Raw genomic sequence first — 21,071 nt, 5'->3', positions numbered from 1 at the left:
TCAAGGTGATGGAAAGCAGGTATCAGGGAAAGTTCAATCTCAGTATGATGGGAGACTATTGTTCTTGCAAAGAGAAAAAAATGTACAGTACAAGCATAAAAGCAAGTGTCTCAAACATTTCTGAACATTATGACATCACTTTTGTGTGAGTTAAGAGAGGTGTAAATATATGCTGTAACATGTCTTCTTATTATCTTTATGTTTGTTTTCAGAGCAAACTCTTTAATACAAGTTTGGTGGGACACAGTTCATACTCGCAATAATGTGCCGATATGGCAAACTGCCTAAAAAATCAGTAATGTGTATCTCAGAAACCTGACATCCTAGCTGAATTTCAATTACAGATCTGAAATCAGTGTCATTAAATTAACTAAGAACACTTCCCAAGTTGTCAGTAGCAAAGAAAAGCTTTTTTTTATGTTGACCAGTGATATAAAGGAGAAAATATTATTTTCACTGTATGTCGCAGCTCTTTGTATGTTTAAAAAGAAATACCTTCTCTTTCAGTGCATCATTGTCAGTACTTGTTCCCACAGTGGATATTTGAGAGATTTTATATGTTCATTCATATTTTGGTTGATTTAACCCCTATCTTTCAGGTGGTAATATCACTTCTTGAAGGACAAGCAGGCATAATATTCTCACATGCAGGTGATGTCATCCACGGAACCTGGTACAGACACATCCAAATCCACTGTTGTTTTAAATCTTTAGGCAGTGCCCATACTGCTTGTGTCCTGATACTTTCCCACCTGATGTTGGCTCGTGGGATCATCAGTTCTTAGTTTTCCATGGAGCTGAGAAACTGTGTCTTCGGTTTATCCTCAGTGCATTAAACTTAAATATCTTTTTGTGCCTTCCTGTTTTTATTTTATGATAGTTTTCTTAATTAATTTTTCTCATTTTTTAGTCATTCTCTCAAATTTGGTTACATTTTCTTTATTGAGTTTTAGGCCTTCATGCCACTTTGAGACTATTTTTCAGCCCAGGGAGTAATATCTTGTAATCTCTGTCTAACTAATGTGAACCGCCTAGAACTCTTCGGGGTATGGCATTTTACAAAAATAAAGTTATTATTATTATTATTATTAATATAGTAGATGATGGCAGATAAAGACCCAAATGGTCCATCTAAGTGTGCCCAACCTGATTCAATCTAAAAATTTGTTCAGGTTTTTTTCTTCTTCTTCTTGGCTATTTCTGGGCAAGAATTCAAAGCTCTGTTTGGTACTGAAGTCTTCATCAAAGCTCCCTCCAGTCCATCTACACCCTTCCAGCCACTGAAGCCCTCCTCAGTCCATCCTCCATCTGACGGCCATATATAGTATTGGCCTTAGTTATTCGATATTTACTATTATTTTCTGATTCTAGATACTCTGTTTTTATCCCACGCTTTTTTTAACTCCATCATCGTTTTCATCTCCACCACCTCTCTTGCGAGCGCATTCCAGGCAGCCACCACCCTCTTCGTAAAGAAGAATTTTCTTACATTGCTCGTGAGGCTCCCACCCCTCAATCTCAAATTATGTCCTCTGGTTTCACCATTTTCCTTTCTCTGGAAATGATTTTGTTGTACATTAATACCTTTCAATTATTTGAACGTCTGAATCATATCTCCCCTGTCCCTCCTTTCCTCTAAGGTATACATATTCAGGGCTTCCAGTCTCTCATACGTCTTTTGGCACAAATCTCCTATCATTTTCATCGCCCTCCTCTGGACCGCTTCAAGCCTTTTTGGGTCCTTTGCCAGATACGGTCTCCAAAACTGAACACAATACTCCAACTGGGGCCTCACCAATGGGGCATCAATATCTTTGTTCTTCTACTGGTTGCGCCTCTCTATATACAGCCCAGCATCCTTCTGGCAGCAGCCACGGCCTTGTCACACTGTTTTTTCACCCTTAGATCTTCAGACACTATCACCCCAAGGTCCCTCTCCCCATCTGTGCATATCAGCCTCTCCCCTCCGAGCATATATGGCTCCTTCCAATTGTTAATCCCCAAATGCATTATTCTGCATTTCTTTGCAATGAATTTTAGTTCCCAGATATTAGACCATTCCTCTAACTTTTGTAGATCCTTTTTCATGTTTTCCACTCCCTTCTTGGTGTCTACTGGGGTGGAAGAAGACGTACATAGATGGATCAGAAACTGGTTGGCAGGTAGGAAACAAAGGGTAGGGGTGAAGGGCCACTACTTGGACTGGAGGAGGGTCATGAGTGGTGTTCCGCAGGGCTCGGTGCTCGGGCCAATGCTATTTAATATATTCATAAATGATCTAGAAACAGGGACGAAGTGTGAGATAATAAAATTTGCAGACGACACCAAACTATTTAGTGGAGCTCGGACTAAAGAGGACTGCGAAGAATTGCAAAGGGACTTGAACAAACTAGGGGAATGGGCGACGAGATGGCAGATGAAGTTCAACGTTGACAAATGTAAAGTATTACATGTGGGAAGCAGAACCCCAAGGTACAACTATACGATGGCAGGGATGTTATTGAATGAGAGTACCCAAGAAAGGGACTTGGGGGTAATGGTGGACATGACAATAAAGCCGACGGCACAGTGCACAGCGGCCGCTAAGAGAGCAAATAGAATGCTAGGTATAATCAAGAAGGGTATCACAACCAGAATGAAAGAAGTTATCCTGCCGTTGTATCGGGACATGGTGCGTCCGCATCTGGAGTACTGCGTCCAATATTGGTCGCTATACCTTAAGAAGGATATGGCGTTACTTGAGAGGGTTCAGAGGAGAGCAACACGTCTGATAAAAGGGATGGAAAACCTTTCATATGCTGAGAGATTGGAGAAACTGGGTCTCTTTTCCCTGGAAAAGAGGAGACTTAGAGGGGATATGATAGAGACTTATAAGATCATGAAGGGCTTAGAGAGAGTAGAGAGGGACAGATTCTTCAAACTTTCAAAAAATAAAAGAACAAGAAGGCATTCGGAAAAGTTAAAAGGGGACAGATTCAAAACGAATGCTAGGAAGTTCTTCTTTACCCAACGTGTGGTGGACACCTGGAATGCGCTTCCAGAGGACGTAATAGTGCAGAGTGCAGTACTGGGGTTTAAGAAAGGATTGGACAATTTCCTGCTGGAAAAGGGGATAGAGGGGTATAGATAAAGGATTACTGCACAGGTCCTGGACCTGTTGGGCCGCCGCGTGAGCGGACTGCTGGGCTCAATGGACCTCAGGTCTGACCCAACGGAGGCATTGCTTATGTTCTTACTCTGTTACAAATCTTGGTATCATCCGCAAAAAGGCAAACCTTTCCTTCTAACCCTTCAGCAATGTAACTCACAAATATATTGAACATAATCGGCCCCAGCTCCAAACCCTGAGAGACTCCACTACTCACCTCTCCTTCCTCTGAGCGACTTCCATTTACCACCACCCTCTGGCATCTAACCGTCAACCAGTTTCTAATCCAGTTCTCCACTTTGGGTCCTAACTTCAGCCCTTCAAGTTTGTTCAAGAGCCTCCTATGAGGAACCGTGTCAAAGACTGCTGAAATCTAAGTAGATTATATCTAGCATATGTCCTCGATCCAGCTCTCTGGTCACCCAATCAGAAAATTCAATCAGGTTCATTTGACAAGATTTACCTTTAGTAAAGCCATGTTGCCTTGGAACCTGTAACCCATTAGATTCTAGGAAGTTCACTATCCTTACTTTCAGCAACACTTCCATTATTTTTCCAAAAACCGAAGTGAGGCTTACCGGCGTATAGTTTTCCGCTTCAACCTTGTGACCACTTTTGTGAATAGGGACCACATCCACTCTTCTCTAATAGGGACCACATCCCCAGGAACTACTCCTGTCTCCAGAGATTTGTTGTCAACGATTTTCAGTATACTTTTCACTCGTGCTCCCCGGGCCATCAAGACTTTTGACTTCACGTCGGCCATTTTTCTCTCCATATCAAAGAGGGTGCTGAGTGGCTTAAAAAAATGTACTCGATATAATAGGCAAAAGTTGAATGTCTACACAGACCTACTATCACCACAGTAAAGTTGGTTATCTGTAGAACTGTACTTTACTAACTATACTTTACTAACCATCCTACTGTGCAGTCAAGGGAGAAAAAGACTTAAAGTGTTCAAGGAAGCAGGGCTTTAGAACATTCTTACCCTGCTGCCAGCATCTGAGCCATCATTAGTCAGAAAAAAACTCCCTTTTATTTGACTGCATTTTAAGAGTTCAAATATATTTCCTTGTAGTAAATAAATGTCCAGCAATAAATACTTTTCAAATAAGCAAATTTTCCACTTAAGTTTGAGCTGGTAGTTGCATGTTGCTCTTCAGCATCAAACAAGCTGTGTTAAACGTTACTGCTCAATGGAGCTTCCCCCTTTTCACATTGCAGAGTTTCCTCAGGAGCGGGAGGTTCAATATCTTATACCCAATCAGAAATTCAAACCTCCTAAAAAATTTTCTACAAAGTAAAGTTCAACAATTTAGTGGAACGTGGTTGGTGCACTGCTTATTTCTTATAGCAAAAAAATCACACCCCATTCTCATACCCCCAAATTAAGGAGGTCAAACGGAAAAAATTATATGATGGCCTCCTGGCCACTCAAGCAGCCAAACTAGACAACCAAATCGCCAATCTACTGACGGCATCCCTTGACTACAAGACTTTTAGAAAAGAAATAAAGACCATACTCTTCAAGAAAACTCTGAAAAAAGAAATAATACCGCAAGTCTCAAACTCCACCTCTCACTAAAACCAACTACCCCAAACAAATAACTTTACCCATTTCTCACTCTTTTTGAAAATGACCAATTTTTTTTTTTTTTTTTTTGTAAGTTCTTGTTGTAATACATCTTGGATAATTCTTTTGTAATCCGCCTTGAACTGCAAGGTAATGGCGGAATAGAAATCCCTAATGTAATGTAATGTAATATAAAACCTTATACTACGATATTGTTTTAAAGGAAACCTTTCTTCCATCGGTGTCACAGTTGATCCAGTGTGGCAGGGGAGGAAGGGGGATAGGACGGGGGTGCGAGTCGACCTCTTCTTCTTCCATCCTTCTTCTCTCTTTTTCTTTTTTTATTACCATGATGGTTGATTTCTATCCTGGTTAGGGATGGGACGGGTGGGGGCATCAGACTCCAAGTCCTCTAAGTTCTACGAAAGTTTATTATTGGCTTGGGGTGTTGGAGGGGGGAGGGTAGTATGGCAGGTTGCTTTAAGACATCTTGTATTGCTGATTTGCACTGGGTATATTTTTGTAATTGTTGATTTTTGTTTGTATTGTAAAACAATAAAAAATTGTTACACCTTACAATAAAATCAAGCTTTGAAAAAAGATTGATTAAAATTCAAGATAACCGCCAGCAAATTCGCACCAAAAATGGCAAAAATAAAGAAAATCAGAAAACAAACAATAAATAATAATAATAGTTTATTTTTATATACCGCCAAACCATCAGTTCTTGGCGGTTTACACAATAGTAATTACAACAAGTAATTAAAATATAGATCCAAATAACAATAGCAATGTGGGGTTTGGGGAGGTGGGAGACCTGAACCCTACCCTCAGAAACTCTGAAAAATTAGTTTTACAGAGTCCCACAGATCACCCCCGAAACTCCCATAGGAAATAATGGAGGTGTACTTATAGTCTGAAGTGCCTGCCTGCCAGCACTGTTAAATTGCAGCTGGAGGAAATGACCAAACTTGAAGATCTTCAATCTGCCAGTCGAACAGACTCTGACTGTAACTTCCGCCCCCTCGGAACCTCTCCATGCAACCTGGAGTGGGAAACACAGCCTTCACTCTGAAACCCGGAGGAACCTTTACTCAGGAAGCATACAGCCTGCGCTTTAATAATAATAATAGCTTTATTTATATCCCGTCATTCCTTTCCGTCATTCCTTTCAAGCTCAAGATGTTATACAATAAGAGATGCTGTAAGGACAGCGAGGTTAGATTAGGGAAGGTGTGGATCGGGGTAGTAGTGGGGTGGTTACATCAGTTAGATTAGGGAAGGTGTGGAGCGTGGTGGTAGGGTAGGAAGAAGGAGTGTATAAGAAGAGGTGAGAGATGAGTGGAATTGAAGGATCAGATAAATTTGTCGAATAAGTGGGTTTTTAGTGATTTTCTGAATGAATGGTATGTTGGTGTATTCAGGATTACGTCACTTAAGGTGTTGTTCCAAATCCCTGCTTGAAAGGAGAGTGTCCTGTTGAATCTTTTGAATTTGCATTCTTTGGGAGAAGGAAATGTGAACAGTATTGTTCTGTGAGAAAGACGGAGTTTGTCCTGTAGGGTGAGAGTCAGAGGGCAAGAGAATGAACCCAGAGTTTGAGAAGGGTGGCACAAGCAGGCTGACTCCACAGGTCCACCAAAGTTTCTCTGAAGCATCAGTCCAGTTCCGTGAGACTGCGTTCTTTCCTCCAGCAGAGGACACCGCTTGTGGGAAAATAGGGAGGGTGTAAGGAAGGGCAGGTTTGATGCTGGGCTACAGGGTAGGAATGAAGGGCATAGGGAAAGGTAGGATTGATGCTGGGCTACAGGAAGGTGGGGAGCGTAGGGAAAAGTGGAGGTGGGGTATGGACATAGGGAAAAGCAGGGTTGATGTTAGGTTATAGGTGCGGTGGGAGCATAAGAAAAAGCAGGGTGGAGATGGGCAGTTTAATAAGAGGGCCCCTAAATTAGGTCTGATGCAAACCACAAAGAGTTGTCTACTCTAGACAATTCTAGGATTTATTTAAATAATTATCATTACACATAATATAACTTAATTACTAAAAGATTTCTTAAACAAAAATGTTTTGATGGTAAGTCATGTAATCGCGTTGTGTTCTGATTTCAAAAGTTAAAGCATTACAAGTTAGGCTAAAGTTTAACTAAGCATTTTTAGCACTGGGGAAGTGTAGCGTCCAATGTTTCTCTTGTCTTAATGTTTAGCATAGTTTAAAAAAAAATTGGGTAAGATAAAAAGGATCTTGACTTTGAAATACCTTAAATATCAGACCACTTAATTTCTAAATGCAAAACAATATTCCACAGGTAACCAATGTAACTTTAGTACATAATGAAGTGACTTTATCAATCTTTGTATCAATATTGGACGATCCCTGACCTGCCAAAGTTTTGGCATTGGCGGAACCAGTTACATCAGGTGGCCATCTGGGAAGCTAGAGATGCTGGAAGGACTAGGAAGCAAAAAATGCTGTTTATGCAAATCTGGGATCCATATTTGCAAGCCTAAAGGTCGAAGTGCAGTTTTAAGATGGATATCCTAATTGGGCTTATATTTAATAGGATTGAGATAAAAATTGTGTGTTTTGATGAGGTGGGGTAGAGAGTACCATTGGGTGGTGAAGGGAAGGGGGGGTTTGGGAAGGGGATGTAGAGGGTATTGAAAGGTTTTGATTTTTTTTTAAATATAGTCATACATAGATTAAGAGGGGTTTATAAGGGGGGGGTTGAAGGCATTATTTATGTGTGTCTATTATATTATTGTATTTGATGCATCATACTGTATTTGATGTTGTTTGCATTTGATGTTGTTTGCATCAATAAAAATTGTTTGAACCTAAAGGGTTTTAAGAAGTGCAGCAGGTGTCAAAGGCCAATTTCCATCACTGACCCTCACAGTTGGTGTTTACAGTGCCTTGGCCTGGAGCAACGTGTAGATTCATGTGCTCAGTGTTCTACCCTGCAGAAACGTTCCATCAAGAGCCGGAAACTTCAACAAGAAAAATTGTTTGGTACCAGCATGGACACAGAGAAGATGTCACAGCCTTCAACATAGAAGACATCAACACCAGCGTTGGGAGACATCGCGCCATCTGGTAAGCCAGCTAAGAAGCCACCAGCTTCCCAATAGGTCTCACAGGTCACTCTTACATCGAGTGCCTCAATGCCGACCAAGCAACGACCTCTTCTGCATCTTGCCTCTCCTAAAACGAGGTGTGCATCCTCTTTGAGGTCACCCTTTCAGAGGCGAAGCGCAGTACCGATGGTACCGGCAGAAAGTATCGGTGCTTTCATTCTGCGAAAAGCTTTTCCAAGTGAGTAACATGTTCAAACTCCTTACACTTACTTTGACATCCTTGTACCGGTCCAGCCTGAGCATAAGACAACCAGGTCCTGCGGTACCAACACTGGCTCTCCAGAGCAGCATCAATGTTCCACACCTAAGAGTAGACCAGATCATCGCAGGTCCAATTCTCCATCGAAGCCCCACTCCAGTTCATAGAGGCATCGTCATTCTTCCTCCTCGTCTCAATGCTCCAAATCCAGTAAGCATAATTCTTCTTCAGGACGACGATTCGGAAGAAGGTATCCCGTGAAGATACCGAGGGGAAAAAAGGCTGGGAAGAAACAATGGACAAATTACAGGAGTCAACTAACCCAGAAGAGGAGGTTAGAAGGAATGTAACAAAAAAGAAGAAACTAAAGACCGAAGCACTGGGAAAGGAAATGAAGATAAGAAAATACCAGGATCTAAATTGCATATATACTAATGCAAGGAGCCTAAGAAACAAAATGGGGGAATTAGAAACCATGGCCAATGCAGAGGACATAGACATAATTGGAACGTGGTGGAATGAAGAAAACAAATGGGATACAGAACTGCCGGGGTACAAGCTCTATCACCAGGACAGGTCAGGAAATTTCAAACCGTTCTTTAGATATGTTAAAAGGGAAGCAACCGGCTAGGGAGGAGGTGGGACCGCTGGACGACTTAGACAGGAAGGGAGTGGTGAAGGAGGAGAAAGAAGTGGCAGAAAGACTTAGCATGTTCTTTTCGTCTGTATTTACAAACGAAGACACATCCAACATACCGGAACCTGAGCAATTCTTCAATGGAAATCAAGCAGTAAAATTAACATCCATGGAAGTGAGCCTTGAAGATGTACGCAGGCAGATAGAAAAACTAAAAACTGACAAATCCCCGGGTCCGGACGGAATCCATCCAAGGGTTCTGAAGAAATTAAAGGAGGAGTTAGCGAAACTACTGCAGCAAATTTGCAATCTATCCCTGAAAACAGGCATGGTCCCGGAGGACTGGAAGATAGGCAACGTTACGCCCATCTTTAAAAAGGGATCAAGAGGTGACCCGGGAAACTACAGACCGGTGAATCTGACCTCGGTTCCGGGGAAAATGGCGGAAGCACTGATAAAAGAAAACATCGATGAACATTTTGAAAGAAACGAACTTCTGATAACCAGCCAACATGGTTTCTGCAAGGGGAGATCGTGCCTAACGAACTTATTGCACTTCTTCAAAGAAATTAACAAATGGATGGACAAAGGAGACCCCATAGACATCATATATCTAGATTTTCAAAAAGCCTTTGTCAAGGTGCCCCAAGAACGCCTACTCCAGAAACTGAAGAACCATGGGGTGGAAGGAGACGTACATAGATGGATCAGAAACTGGTTGGCGGGTAGGAAACAGAGGGTAGGAATGAAGGGCCACTGCTCGTACTGGAGGAGGGTCACGAGTGGGGTCCCACAGGGTTCGGTGCTCGGGCCGCTGCTATTTAATATATTCATAAATGATCTAGAAACAGGGACGAAGTGTGAGATAATAAAATTTGTGGCGACACCAAACTATTTAGTGGAGCTCGGACTAAAGAGGACTGCGAAGAATTGCAAAGGGACTTGAACAAACTAGGGGAATGGGTGACGAGATGGCAGATGAAGTTCAATGTTGAGAAATGTAAAGTATTACATTTGGGAAGCAGAATCCCAAGGTACAACTAGACGATGGGAGGGATGTTATTGAATGAGAGTACTCAAGAAAGGGACTTGGGGGTAATGGTGGACATGACAATGAAGCCGATGGCACAGTGCGCAGCGGCCGCTAAGAAGGCAAACAGAATGCTAGGCATAATCAAGAAGGGTATTATAACCAGAACGAAAGAAGTTATCCTGCCATTGTATCGGGCGATGGTGCGTCCGCATCTGGAGTACTGCGTCCAATATTGGTCACTGTACCTTAAGAAGGACATGGCGTTACTCGAGAGGATTCAGAGGAGAGCGACACGTCTGATAAAGGGGATGGAAAACCTTTCATACGCTGAGAGATTGGAGAAACTGGGTCTCTTTTCCCTGGAGAAGAGGAGACTTAGAGAGGATATGATAGAGACTTATAAGATCATGAAGGGCTTAGAGAGAGTAGAGAGGGACAGATTCTTCAAACTTTCAAAAAATAAAAGAACACTAGGGCATTCGGAAAAGTTGAAAGGGGACAGATTCAAAACGAGTGTTAGGAAGTTCTTCTTTACCCAATGTGTGGTGGACACCTGGAATGCACTTCCAGAGAGCGTAATAGGGCAGAGTACGGTACTGGGGTTCAAGAAAGGATTGGGCAATTTCCTGCTGGAAAAGTGGATAGAGGGGTATAGATAGAGGATTACTGCACAGGTCCTGGACTTGTTGGGCGGCCGCGTGAGCGGACTGCTGGGCACGATGGACTTCAGGTCTGATCCAGCAGAGGCATTGCTTATGTTCTTATGAGCTTCCCAAAGGAAACATTGCTCTCTTTCATTGTCTTCCAAGCGTAAAAGAGTGTCACACCATGTATCGTCCTCGTTGTCGGATCGACACCGGGCTAGACGTAAACATCAATCTTCTCAACACACTCCTTCACCAAAGCCCTTTTATGGCTCTGACTTGCAGTCTGATTTAGCTGAAGACTTTCCTGAGTCTACAACATTGTTTTACCAAATTTATTCACCAGTTGGGCAAAGAGCTACCAAGTCAAGCTAGAAGCTGATTCTGCCTACAGTGCATACTTGGAAGCCTTATATTGTGATAAGCCTCCTAAAGGACTTCTCAGACTACCTTTACATGATATACTCAAAGGGACTTGTCATAAAAATTGGGAAACGGCCCTTACCATGACAGTAGCTTCCAGAAAATTGGACTCTCTATATAAAATAATTTCTTCCCCTGGGTTTGACAAACCATAGCTTCAGCATCAGTTCCTAGTGGTTGAGTCGACTTTGAAAAATCTACTCCATCGAAAGTTTATGCCTCAGTGCCACAGGGCGTGAAGGACGCACTAAGGATAAGTTTGGCGTCTCTTGTACCAAAATTCCATGCTAGCAAATAGAGTTCTAAATTATAATTTCTATATTTCCTACTATATAAAGCATCTTGTTAAAAAATTGCCTTCTTTTGATAGATACGTTCCTCCACAACATTTGGAGGAATTTCATCATATCTCTCGCACCCTTGCCCTAGCTAGAAGATGTATGGCAAGACCGGCTTATGATGCATTTGAATTATCTTCCAGAGCATCATCAATGTTGTCACACCTGCGCCCCTTAGATGCGCAGTGAGCCCACGGGATCGTGATAAAACGTCTGGCCCAGCGTGTCCCTTACAACCAAGGGACCCTTCAGGACTTACCTGGCTGGCTTACAGCCTAACAAGGTCATGCAAGTAATGAGGCTCAGTCAGAAATGGCAAAACAAACCCAATAGCTTTATTTTAGCCATTGGCCAAATAAACCATAACACAGGCTTCAACCTTGCAGTATAAAAATACACTCATTCCATGAAATCATACAGTTCTCATACAGAGGAAAAACCAACATCAAAGTTTCCATGTTTGTGAGTAATGGATTAAACACAGTCCCCTGCTTCTGGACTTTTAACAGTAAATTAAAACACAGTCCTCTTTACCAGAGCAGTCAGTTTATATACTTTATGCTTGCAATATTCACTCAGATGTTTATTCAAAAGAGCATTGCCAGTCCTTGGCCAGATAATGAAAACAAAACAAACAAAAAAAATTCACAGCTGGGTAGCATAGCAAGTAGGTATTCACTTCAGCATAACCTTTTCTCACATAAGCTGTTTCTGTACAAGTAGGACCCATGCTCTGAAACACAGGCACTATTAGGAAAAACTTAGAACAGCCCAGCATGTACAGGAGTTTAATTCAGAACCAACATTCTGGGTAAGTGCAGAGATTCTAAGTGCGTTTCCTTCTGAAACGTTGCTGTGGCAACTACACGCAGCTGTGAGAGAGAACCGTGATAGCCTAGTCTGGCTGCTAGCAGGGAAAAACATAGAACATTTGTTTGAATCAAAATCAATGCTTTAAGGAAAAGCGTCATGAGTGCAGTGCCGAAGGGTTCTGTGATTGGGCCCGTGCTCTTCAACATTTATAAACAACCTGGAAATTGGTACGACAGGTGAGGTGATTAAATTTGCGGATGATACAAAGTTATTCAGAGTAGTGAGGACACAGAAGGATTGAAAAGACCTGCAACAGGACATAAACACACTGTAGGAATGGGCCGCAAATGAAGTTCAATGTGGATAAGTGCAAGGTGATGCATACACTTATACACGAATACAGGATTTCCAGTGCAGTACTCGGAGAGACCCCCGCAGGAAAGAGACTTGGGAGTACTTGTAGACAAGTCAATGAAGCAGTTCGCGCAATGTGCGGCGGTGGCGAAAAAGGCGAACAGAATGCTAGGAATGATTAGGAAGGGGATCACAAACATATCGGAAAAGGTTATCATGCTGCTGTACCGGGCCATGGTGCGCCCCCACCTGGAATACTGCGTCCAACACTGGTCGCTGTACATGAAAAAGGGCATAGTACTGCTTGAACGGGTCCAGAGAAGAGCGACAAAAATAGTTAAGGGACTGGAGGAGTTGCCGTACAGTGAGTGGCTAGAGAAACTGGATCTCTTCTCCCTTGAAAAGAGGAGACTGAGAGAGGACATGATCAAAACATTCAAGATACTGAAGGGAATAGACTTAGTAGAGAAAGAGAGATTGTTCACCCTCTCCAAGGTGGAGAGAACGAGAGGGTTCTCTCTAAAGTTAAAAGGGGATAGATTTCGTACAAACGTAAGGAAGTTCTTCTTCACCCAGAGAATGGTAGAAATCTGGAATGCTCTTCTGGAGGCTGTTATAGGGGAAAGCACCCTCCAGGGATTCAAGACAAGGTTAGACAAGTTCCTGCTGAACCAGAACGTACGAAGGTAAGGGTAGACTCAATTAGGGCACTGGTCTTTGACCTAAGGGCTGCCGCATGAGCGGACTGCTGGGCATGATGGACCACTGGTCTGACCCAGCAGCGGCAATTCTTATGTTCTTAAGGCAAAATTCAAAGTCCAGAATTCTAGGAGAGGAAAACTAAACTCTCCTCAAAGAAGAAAAAAAACAGCAACAAGCAGGTACAGTTCAAATACACAGCTTATCTTCCAGCTCAGCGTCATGCAGGCAGAAAACAAAACACTACACTTCCATGTCCACAGGAAAAGTTTCAGCTCCTAACAGACTCTCCTGAATGTCCATTGTTTCTCCTTGGTCCTACTCACAAATTCCAGAGGGAGAAAACATCTCCTCTGCCTCTGCTATATGCCAATCAGTTTCACCAGCCTCCTCTGGCTGGTTAGAGAGAATCTCACTCTCTTCCTGGCTCTCATTATGCCAATCAGTTTCACCAGCCTCCTCTGGCTGGTTAGAGAGAATCTCACTCTCTTCCTGGCTCTCATTGGCTCCAGCTGCTGTCCTTGCCTGCCTCTCTCCCCTTGCTTCTCTGGAAAGCCTCGCTTTAAGCTGTGGAGAGACCCACACCCTGAGCCTGGATGGGGGAAGGGCTCTGTACACACTAGCTTGGTCCATTTGTGTACATTCAGCTTTCTTTCCAGCCCTGGCTCTTAAAGGGACAGGCTGCTGGAAAGGTAGTAATATCCTGGCAGTGTCAGGGGCAGGTTTAAACTGGGTAAAGCTTTCCGGCCTGTCCTTTTCCTGCCATTCCTCATCTGATGCAATCTCTCTGTCTAAGTGGTAGTCAGCTAATTCTGCAGTCTGGAGTTTCAACTTGATCAGCTCTCCTGCATCGGGGTTTAGTGAATTTCCTCCCCATCTTTGGGACAAAACCAGAAATGGTCACAATGTCAGTTGCAATGAGATGTCTTGCACGGCTAAGAGTCTCAGATATGGACATCAATCTTCAGGACAAATTAACGAACATTCCTTGTTTGGAAGATGAGCTGTTTGGTAACTCTGTTGAAAATGCCACACACAAGCTCACTGATCATGAAAAACATTGGAATGCTTTGGTTAAATCCAAGCCTAAGCCTTCAACTTCTAAATCTTTTAAGCCGCCTTCTTCATATCAAAGGCGTTTTTCTTCAAAACCAGCTACTCCTCCTAGACCGCAACAGAAAAAGCAAAAACAATATCACCCTCAGAAATCTCAAGTAGGAGCTTCTCAAAAGCCTACTTAGTGTTTTTGACAGGCTTCTAGAGAGCATAGCCACTTTTCCTATTTCTCAGCCTCTTCCTCAACTAATTGGAGGTCAGCTTGAGCTGTATTATCCCCGTTGTGAACTTATAACCTCAGACCTCTGGGTGCTAAAAGTCTTCACTTCATCAATATGCCTCCAGATCATCTGCCAAGAGAGTCTTTTTTCAACCCTCAGCAGACGTCCCTTCTTCTTCGTGAGATAGAATCCCTCCTTCTTCTCAATGCTATAAAGGAAGTTTCATCTGCGCAGAGAAACTGGGGGTTTTACTCCAGGTATTTTCTCATCCCACAGAATCTTAGACCTCAGGGGCCTGAACAGGTTTCTAGTGAAGGAAAAGTTTCGGATGTTGTCTGTGGCAACTTTATATTCCCTCTTAGATCGCAACAACTATCTATGCTCTCTAGATCTCAAATAGGCTTATACTCACATTCTAGTGAATTTGACCTCCAGGAAATTCCTCAGATTTCAGGTGGCACAACACCATTATCAATTCAAGGTCCTGCCCTTTGGCCTTGCATCTTCTCCCAGAGTATTCACCAAGTGCCTGGTGGTCATGGCAGGGGCATTGCGGACTCAGGGATTCCAGGTGTTCCCCTATCTGGATGATTAGCTGATCAAAGATCCAGCCTCTCAAGGGGTGATTGCTGCGACTCGCTTAACAATTATCTTCCTGCAAAAGTTGAGTTTCAAAATCAATTTTCACAAATCCCAACTTCAACTCTCTCAGACTCTGCAATTTATTGGAGCTCTGCTAGACACTATTCATCTAAGAGCATTTCTCCCTCAGCAAAGACTAGAAAATTTGATTCAGCTTTGCACTCAGACTTCTCACCTGCCATCACTCTCAGCCAGGAAAATGATGGTACTACTGGGTCACATGGCTTCCATTTGCGAGACTTCATCTCAGGCATCTCAGGATGCCTCAATGAACTCTCGCACTGGTCTGCCCAGGACTGTCTTTGCCATATCACTATGTTGGAACTCAGCGCAATCTACATTGCTTTCAAAGCTTTTCAGCACATTGTCAACAACCATGTCCTTCTCCGCACAGACAATCAGGTCGCAATGTATTACATAAACAAGCAAGGCGGCATGGGCTCTCTCCGTCTTTGTCAAGAGGTCTAAAAGATTTGAGCCTGGGCAATTGCTCACAACATATTCCTGAAAGCAATATACATTCAAGGAGAAAATAATTCTCTTGCAGACAAACTCAGCAGGTTTCTTTAGCCACACAAGTGGATGCTCATCTCTGCAGTTCTGCATCACATCTTCTCTCAGTCGGGGGCTCCTCAGATAGACTTGTTTGTGTCCCCCCTCAACCACAAACTGCCCCAGTTATGCTCCAGGCAGTACTCTCCCCAACAGCTAGAAGTGGATGCTTTCCTACTGGATTGGACACACAAGTTTCTCTATGCGTTTCCTCCAATCCCTCTCATCCTCATGACGCTTGTCAAGCTCAAACGGGAAGAGGCCACCATGATTCTCATAGCTCCTCAGTGGCCCAGACAACCATGGTTTCCCTTTCTACTTCAACTCAATATCAAGGAACCAATCCCTCTTCAGATGTTTCCATCTCTTCTCATGCAGAGTCACGGATCTTTTTTACAACCCAATCTTCAGTCGTTCCACCTGACAGCTTGGTACCCCTCGACCTGCTGACCTTCATCTTCCCCAGCCTGTCAGACTCATTTTGGAAGCATCAAGAAAACCATCTATGCAGATCACGAGGGAGAAATAAGATGGCGGTGGCGAGAAAGCAGCTAGGAACCAGAGCTCCATCTTACCTTGCTGTTGCTAGGCCGGATTTCCTCCAGCTATATAGTTGTGGACTTTCTCACTTGTTGAGGAAAGGTTTGGATATGCCCCATAGCAAACGCAAGGGGATTGTCCGGTTGGATCCCCCTATACCCGGACAAATACCAATGGATCGGTTCCTGACGAGCTTACCGGCTATAGTGAGTGGGGGAGAGCTCCCTGCGGTTGCTCCGGTGGAAGGAGCTATCGGAGCCTTAGGATTTGAGACCTTGTTATGTCCCCCAGAAGCCCGATCAATGCCCAATCCGGCTCAGGACAGCGTTGCAGGAAGGAACGCTGAGGACCCAGCGTGTTCAACGCAGATTGGAGGGGGGACCCATGCTGCCTGTGAAGCCAAGTCTACAACGAGTAGAGGAGTGTAAGGACCCGACTCCTTGCTGATAACTTTACCAAACATTTGGAAATTACTCCAAAAATTAGAAGCTGCAGTATCAACATCGTCTGGTGAAATGACTAAGCTTGTGAGTAAAGTTGATGATTTATCTGCTTCAGTTCAAAGTATTAAAATGGAATCGGAATCTAAGTTTGACCAAATAAGTAAAGAAGTTTCCACCTTACAAAATGTTTCAGCCACTGTAGTCAAAGATAGATTCCTTTTCCTGAGAAAAATTGAACAATTGGAAAATTTTAATTGAAGGTTGAATCTCCGTATATTGAATTTCCACAAATCTGTGTTATCTACACCATTGGATTTGTTTAAAAAATACTTAATGGAAACTTTAAAATTTTCCCTCAAAATTGTACCTCCAATTAATAAAATCTACTATTTGCCAAAGAAGAAAGAAGATTTGCAAGCCAAACAACAAGAAGTAGCATGACAAATTGATTTTAATAACTTAACAGACATTGGAGAATTCAAGTGAGGAGATCAAATTTAGAGGAACTTTTGTTGTTTCATTGGTCTTTGAACAGGACCTGAACTCAATAATGAAAGCTTTTTTTCACTCTCCCCAAAGCTTATTTATGAGACAGAAAATCTGGATTTTTCTAGATGTTATCAAAGTAACCCAAGACCGTAGAAAATTATTTTTAGCTATGCGGCAAAAAGTAGTGAAAATAGGGGCTGCTTTCCTGTTAAGCTATCCTTGTAAGTGTCAAATCAAATTTGCTGGCATCAAATATGTGTTTTTTTGCACTAGACCAGCTTTGTAATTTTTTGGATATGAAAAAAATGAAAAATAGGGCTACAATAATTATTAAGTCAGAATGGTTCACGTTAAGCCTTTTCCTTTATAGTTTATGTTTATAAATAGATCTCCTTATCTAATTTCTTGTCTCTCCCAAGATGTTATTGGGGTCTAAGGAAGAGAAATTGTGTAAAATAAACTTGTTTTCATGATTTAAGCTTTAAAATTTGTTTTCCTTTACTCTTTGCTTTATATTGGAATGCTTCTTTTTTGTTTAAATCATATTATTTCCACAAAAATATTATGCTCTGTATTACTGTAACAAATGGATTCTTGTAAATTTATTTTGAAATGCAAATAAAAATATATATATATAAAAAAAAAGAAAACCATCTATGCAGCAGTATTACCAACAGAAATGGACATGGTTTTTTGCTTGATGCACTCTTCATCATCATGATGCTAAATCCAACTCGATATCTTCAGTATTGGATTACCTTCTACATTTATCCAATTCAGGTCTCAAGACCACTTTAATTAGAGTTCATCTCAGTGTTATCAACACTTTTCATGGACCAGTTGATGGAAAATCTCTCGCTGCTCATCCTCTTGTATCCAGGTTTATGAAAGGACTTTTCAATGTCAAACCTCCTCAAACCATCTCCAGTAGTTTGGGACCTTAATGTGGTTCTTGCTAGACTGATGAAGCCTCCTTGTGAACCAATGTCCTTGGCTCATCTTAAATATCTCACTTGGAAAGTGTTTTTTCTCATCTCTTTTACATCTGCTCAAAGAGTGAGGTGACCAGTGGAGTGCCGCAGGGCTCAGTCCTGGGTCCGATCCTCTTCAACATATTTGTAGGAGACCTACCTCGGGGGCTTCAAGGTAAAATAACACTGTTCGCCAATGTTGCCAAATTATGTAACATTGTAAGTAAAAGCGATTTGTCCGACAGCATGAAGCAGGACCTGCTTTTATTGGAACACTGGTACTCGACCTGGCAGCTGAACTTCAACGCAATGAAATGCAAGGTCATGTACCTAGGCAACAATAACCCATGCAGAACGTACACACTGAATGGGGAGACCTTGGCTAGGACTGTGGCAGAACGAGATTTAAGGGTGATCATCAGTGAAGACATGAAAACAGCTAATCAAGTGGAGAAAGCTTCATCCAAGGCCAGACAAATGCTGGGTTGTATCCGTAGAAGCTTCGTTAGCCGGAAGCCCGAGGTCATTATGCCATTGTACAGAGCCAAGGTGAGACCTCTTCTGGAGTACTGTGTACAATTCTGGAGGCCACACTACCGTAAGGATGTGCTGAGAGTTGAGTCGGTTCAGAGAATGGCCACCAGGATGGTCTTGGGGCTCAAGGATCTCACGTACGAGGAAAGGCTGGACAGATTGCGGCTATACTCTCTCGAAGAACGCAGGGAGAGGGGAGACATGATCGAGACATTTAAGTATATCACTGGTCGTGTAGAGGTGGAAGATGATATTTTCTTTCTTAAAGGAACCTCGGCCACAAGAGGGCATCAGCTGAAACTCAGGGGCAGGAAATTTCATGGTGACACCAGGAAGTATTTCTTCACAGAGAGAGTGGTTGACCATTGGAACAAGCTCCCAGTGCAGGTGATCATGGCCAACTGCGTGCCTGATTTCAAGAATAAGTGGGATGCCCACGTCGGATCTCTACGAGGGCAGGGTAAAGGTATCGCCACCTGAGTGTGATCTCTAGGAGGGTAGTTAGGGAGGGTTAATAGAGTGGGCAGACTTGATGGGCTATAGCCCTTTTCTGCCGTCATTTTCTATGTTTCTAACTTCAAGCACTGGTGGCAAATCCACCATTCAGTGTTTAATCATGACAAAGTGGTGCTTCGCACTCATCTGAAGTTCCTTCCAAAAGATAGTCACTGAATTCCATCTAAATCAATCCATTGTGCTTCCAGTATTTTTTCCTAAGCCTCATCCTCGAGAAAGAGCTCTTCATACTTTGGACTGTAAATGAACTCTGGCCTACTAATTACAGTACACTCAGCCACATAGGTCACCTCCTCAACTTTATGTCTCCTTTGATCCTAATAAATTGTGACATCCTGTATCCAAAAGAACTCTTTCTACTTGGTTGGTGGCTTGTATTGCCTTCTGTTATGCTCAGGCTGGGCTGCAACAGGGGAGTCATGTCACAGCCCACAATGTCCAAGCTATGACAGCTTCAGTTGCTTTCCTATGCTCCACTCCTATTGATAAACTCTGTAAAGCTGCTACTTCGTCCTCAGTTCATACATTCACATCTCACTTTGGCCAAGCAGTATTACAAAATTTATTTTCTTAATGGCCAACACTCCCTCCATCCCATTGTAGTAAGCTAGAGAGTCTCATATGTGAGAATATGCTGCCTTCTTGTCCTGGGATAAAGCACAGTTACTTACCTAACAGGTGTTATCCAGGGACAGAAGGCTGATATTGTCACAATCCACCTATCTCCCCTGGTTAGCTTCTTAGCTTGCTTACAGAACTGAAGTACCGCGAGCCTATGTTGGGCGGGAAGGCACTCGCGTATGCACGGTGCAGGCAGGGTGTGAACTTTAAGTTCTTAAAATGGCGATTCACTTTTAAAGCTGTCATCCATGGAGCCCTGATGTGGACATCACCCATGTGTGAGAATATCTGCCTATTATCCCTGGATAACACCTGTTATGGTAAGTAACTGTGCTGACTCATCACTTACTTTGATTCTATAAATTCAAATAATCTAAAAAACTGTTTTTGTTACCTACAGCAACTACAATTTTCTCCATATATTGAAGAGATGAGCAACCACAATGGTTCATGCCACGTACATTGGTGAAACCAAAAATATATTTCTACAAGCTCCAACTAATCCAGAATGCTGCAGTGCAACTGATCAAGAGATAAGAGGTGTAAAATGGGCCTGAGTACATAAATAATAAATTAACCCTCTACACATCTTTGAGGCTTCTGAGGTCCTCTCAAGGAGCATCACTATTTGTACATTTATCAAAAGAAAATGCACAATGCGATATCTGCTAATGAGCCTTCTCAGAAATAGCCTCCACACTCCGGAACTCAATCCAAGAGTGGCTAAGCCAATCTCAAGTCTACCTTTACTTAAGGCTCTTCTCCCAAGTATTTAATACATGTGGAAGTTGACTATCCACTCACCTTGCAACTGAACTATCTTGTTTCTCACCTGTAATTTAGACCAATTCCTCGTGTCATTTAACTGTACATACAGTTTGCCTTTAGGTTAGTAGCCCATCTATTTATTCCAATTAGTTTGTGCTACCCATTTTTTCCTTGTTTAGATATATATTATCTGCATTTTCCCCCTTGGGTACCTATTAAAATATTTCATTGTATTGTGTGAACAGTGTTACGTAGTCTTGTATCTCTGTTATTTAAATGATATAATGTATTTCATTTGAATTGTCCTGACATCCTAAGCTTCAGCACATCTGTTACAAGCTGCCTTCTGTGGTATTTATATTCTGCTACCAGCATATTTCTGTTATATGATTGTTTCATGTTAGTCCTATTACTAAATTCAGTTTGACATCTCCAGGTTTCTCTCATTGATGGTATTTGCTTATTTAATGATTTTACTATTGCTATGCTGTTAACAAAATTGTAAGTTTTATGTCAAATTATACCTTCTCCCTTAGCGGGTTTTAAAAAAGCAAGCCATGTGATCCTACAAGGAGGGGAATCACTTTGGGTGAATTTCTTCATAAAAAGGTGGTTAACAAACCCCAATAAATAAATAATGCCAGTTTAATATAAGAACTCTCAATCAGTACTTGAGAAATGTTGAGGTCCCTGTGAGATATAGACCATATACCAAACAATAA

At 42.3% G+C, this 21,071-nt stretch overlaps 1 protein-coding gene across 1 annotated transcript in view; it reads left to right on the top strand.

Annotated features, from left to right (window-relative positions):
- Positions 1-20,149, top strand: part of TERB1 (telomere repeat binding bouquet formation protein 1) — a 239,052-nt gene extending 218,903 nt beyond the window's left edge. Inside the window, exon 21 of the mRNA XM_033941426.1 lies at positions 19,982-20,149. Within this exon, the coding sequence (XP_033797317.1) occupies positions 19,982-20,050 (69 nt within the window). The 3' untranslated portion in view covers positions 20,051-20,149. The remainder of the gene's footprint in view (positions 1-19,981) is intronic.
- The last annotated feature ends 922 nt before the right edge of the window (positions 20,150-21,071 follow it).

Source organism: Geotrypetes seraphini, chromosome 4 (genome assembly GCF_902459505.1).
Source record: "Geotrypetes seraphini chromosome 4, aGeoSer1.1, whole genome shotgun sequence".
In the NCBI taxonomy this organism is placed as follows: domain Eukaryota; kingdom Metazoa; phylum Chordata; class Amphibia; order Gymnophiona; family Dermophiidae; genus Geotrypetes; species Geotrypetes seraphini.
This window is presented reverse-complemented; position numbering and strand designations above follow the sequence as displayed.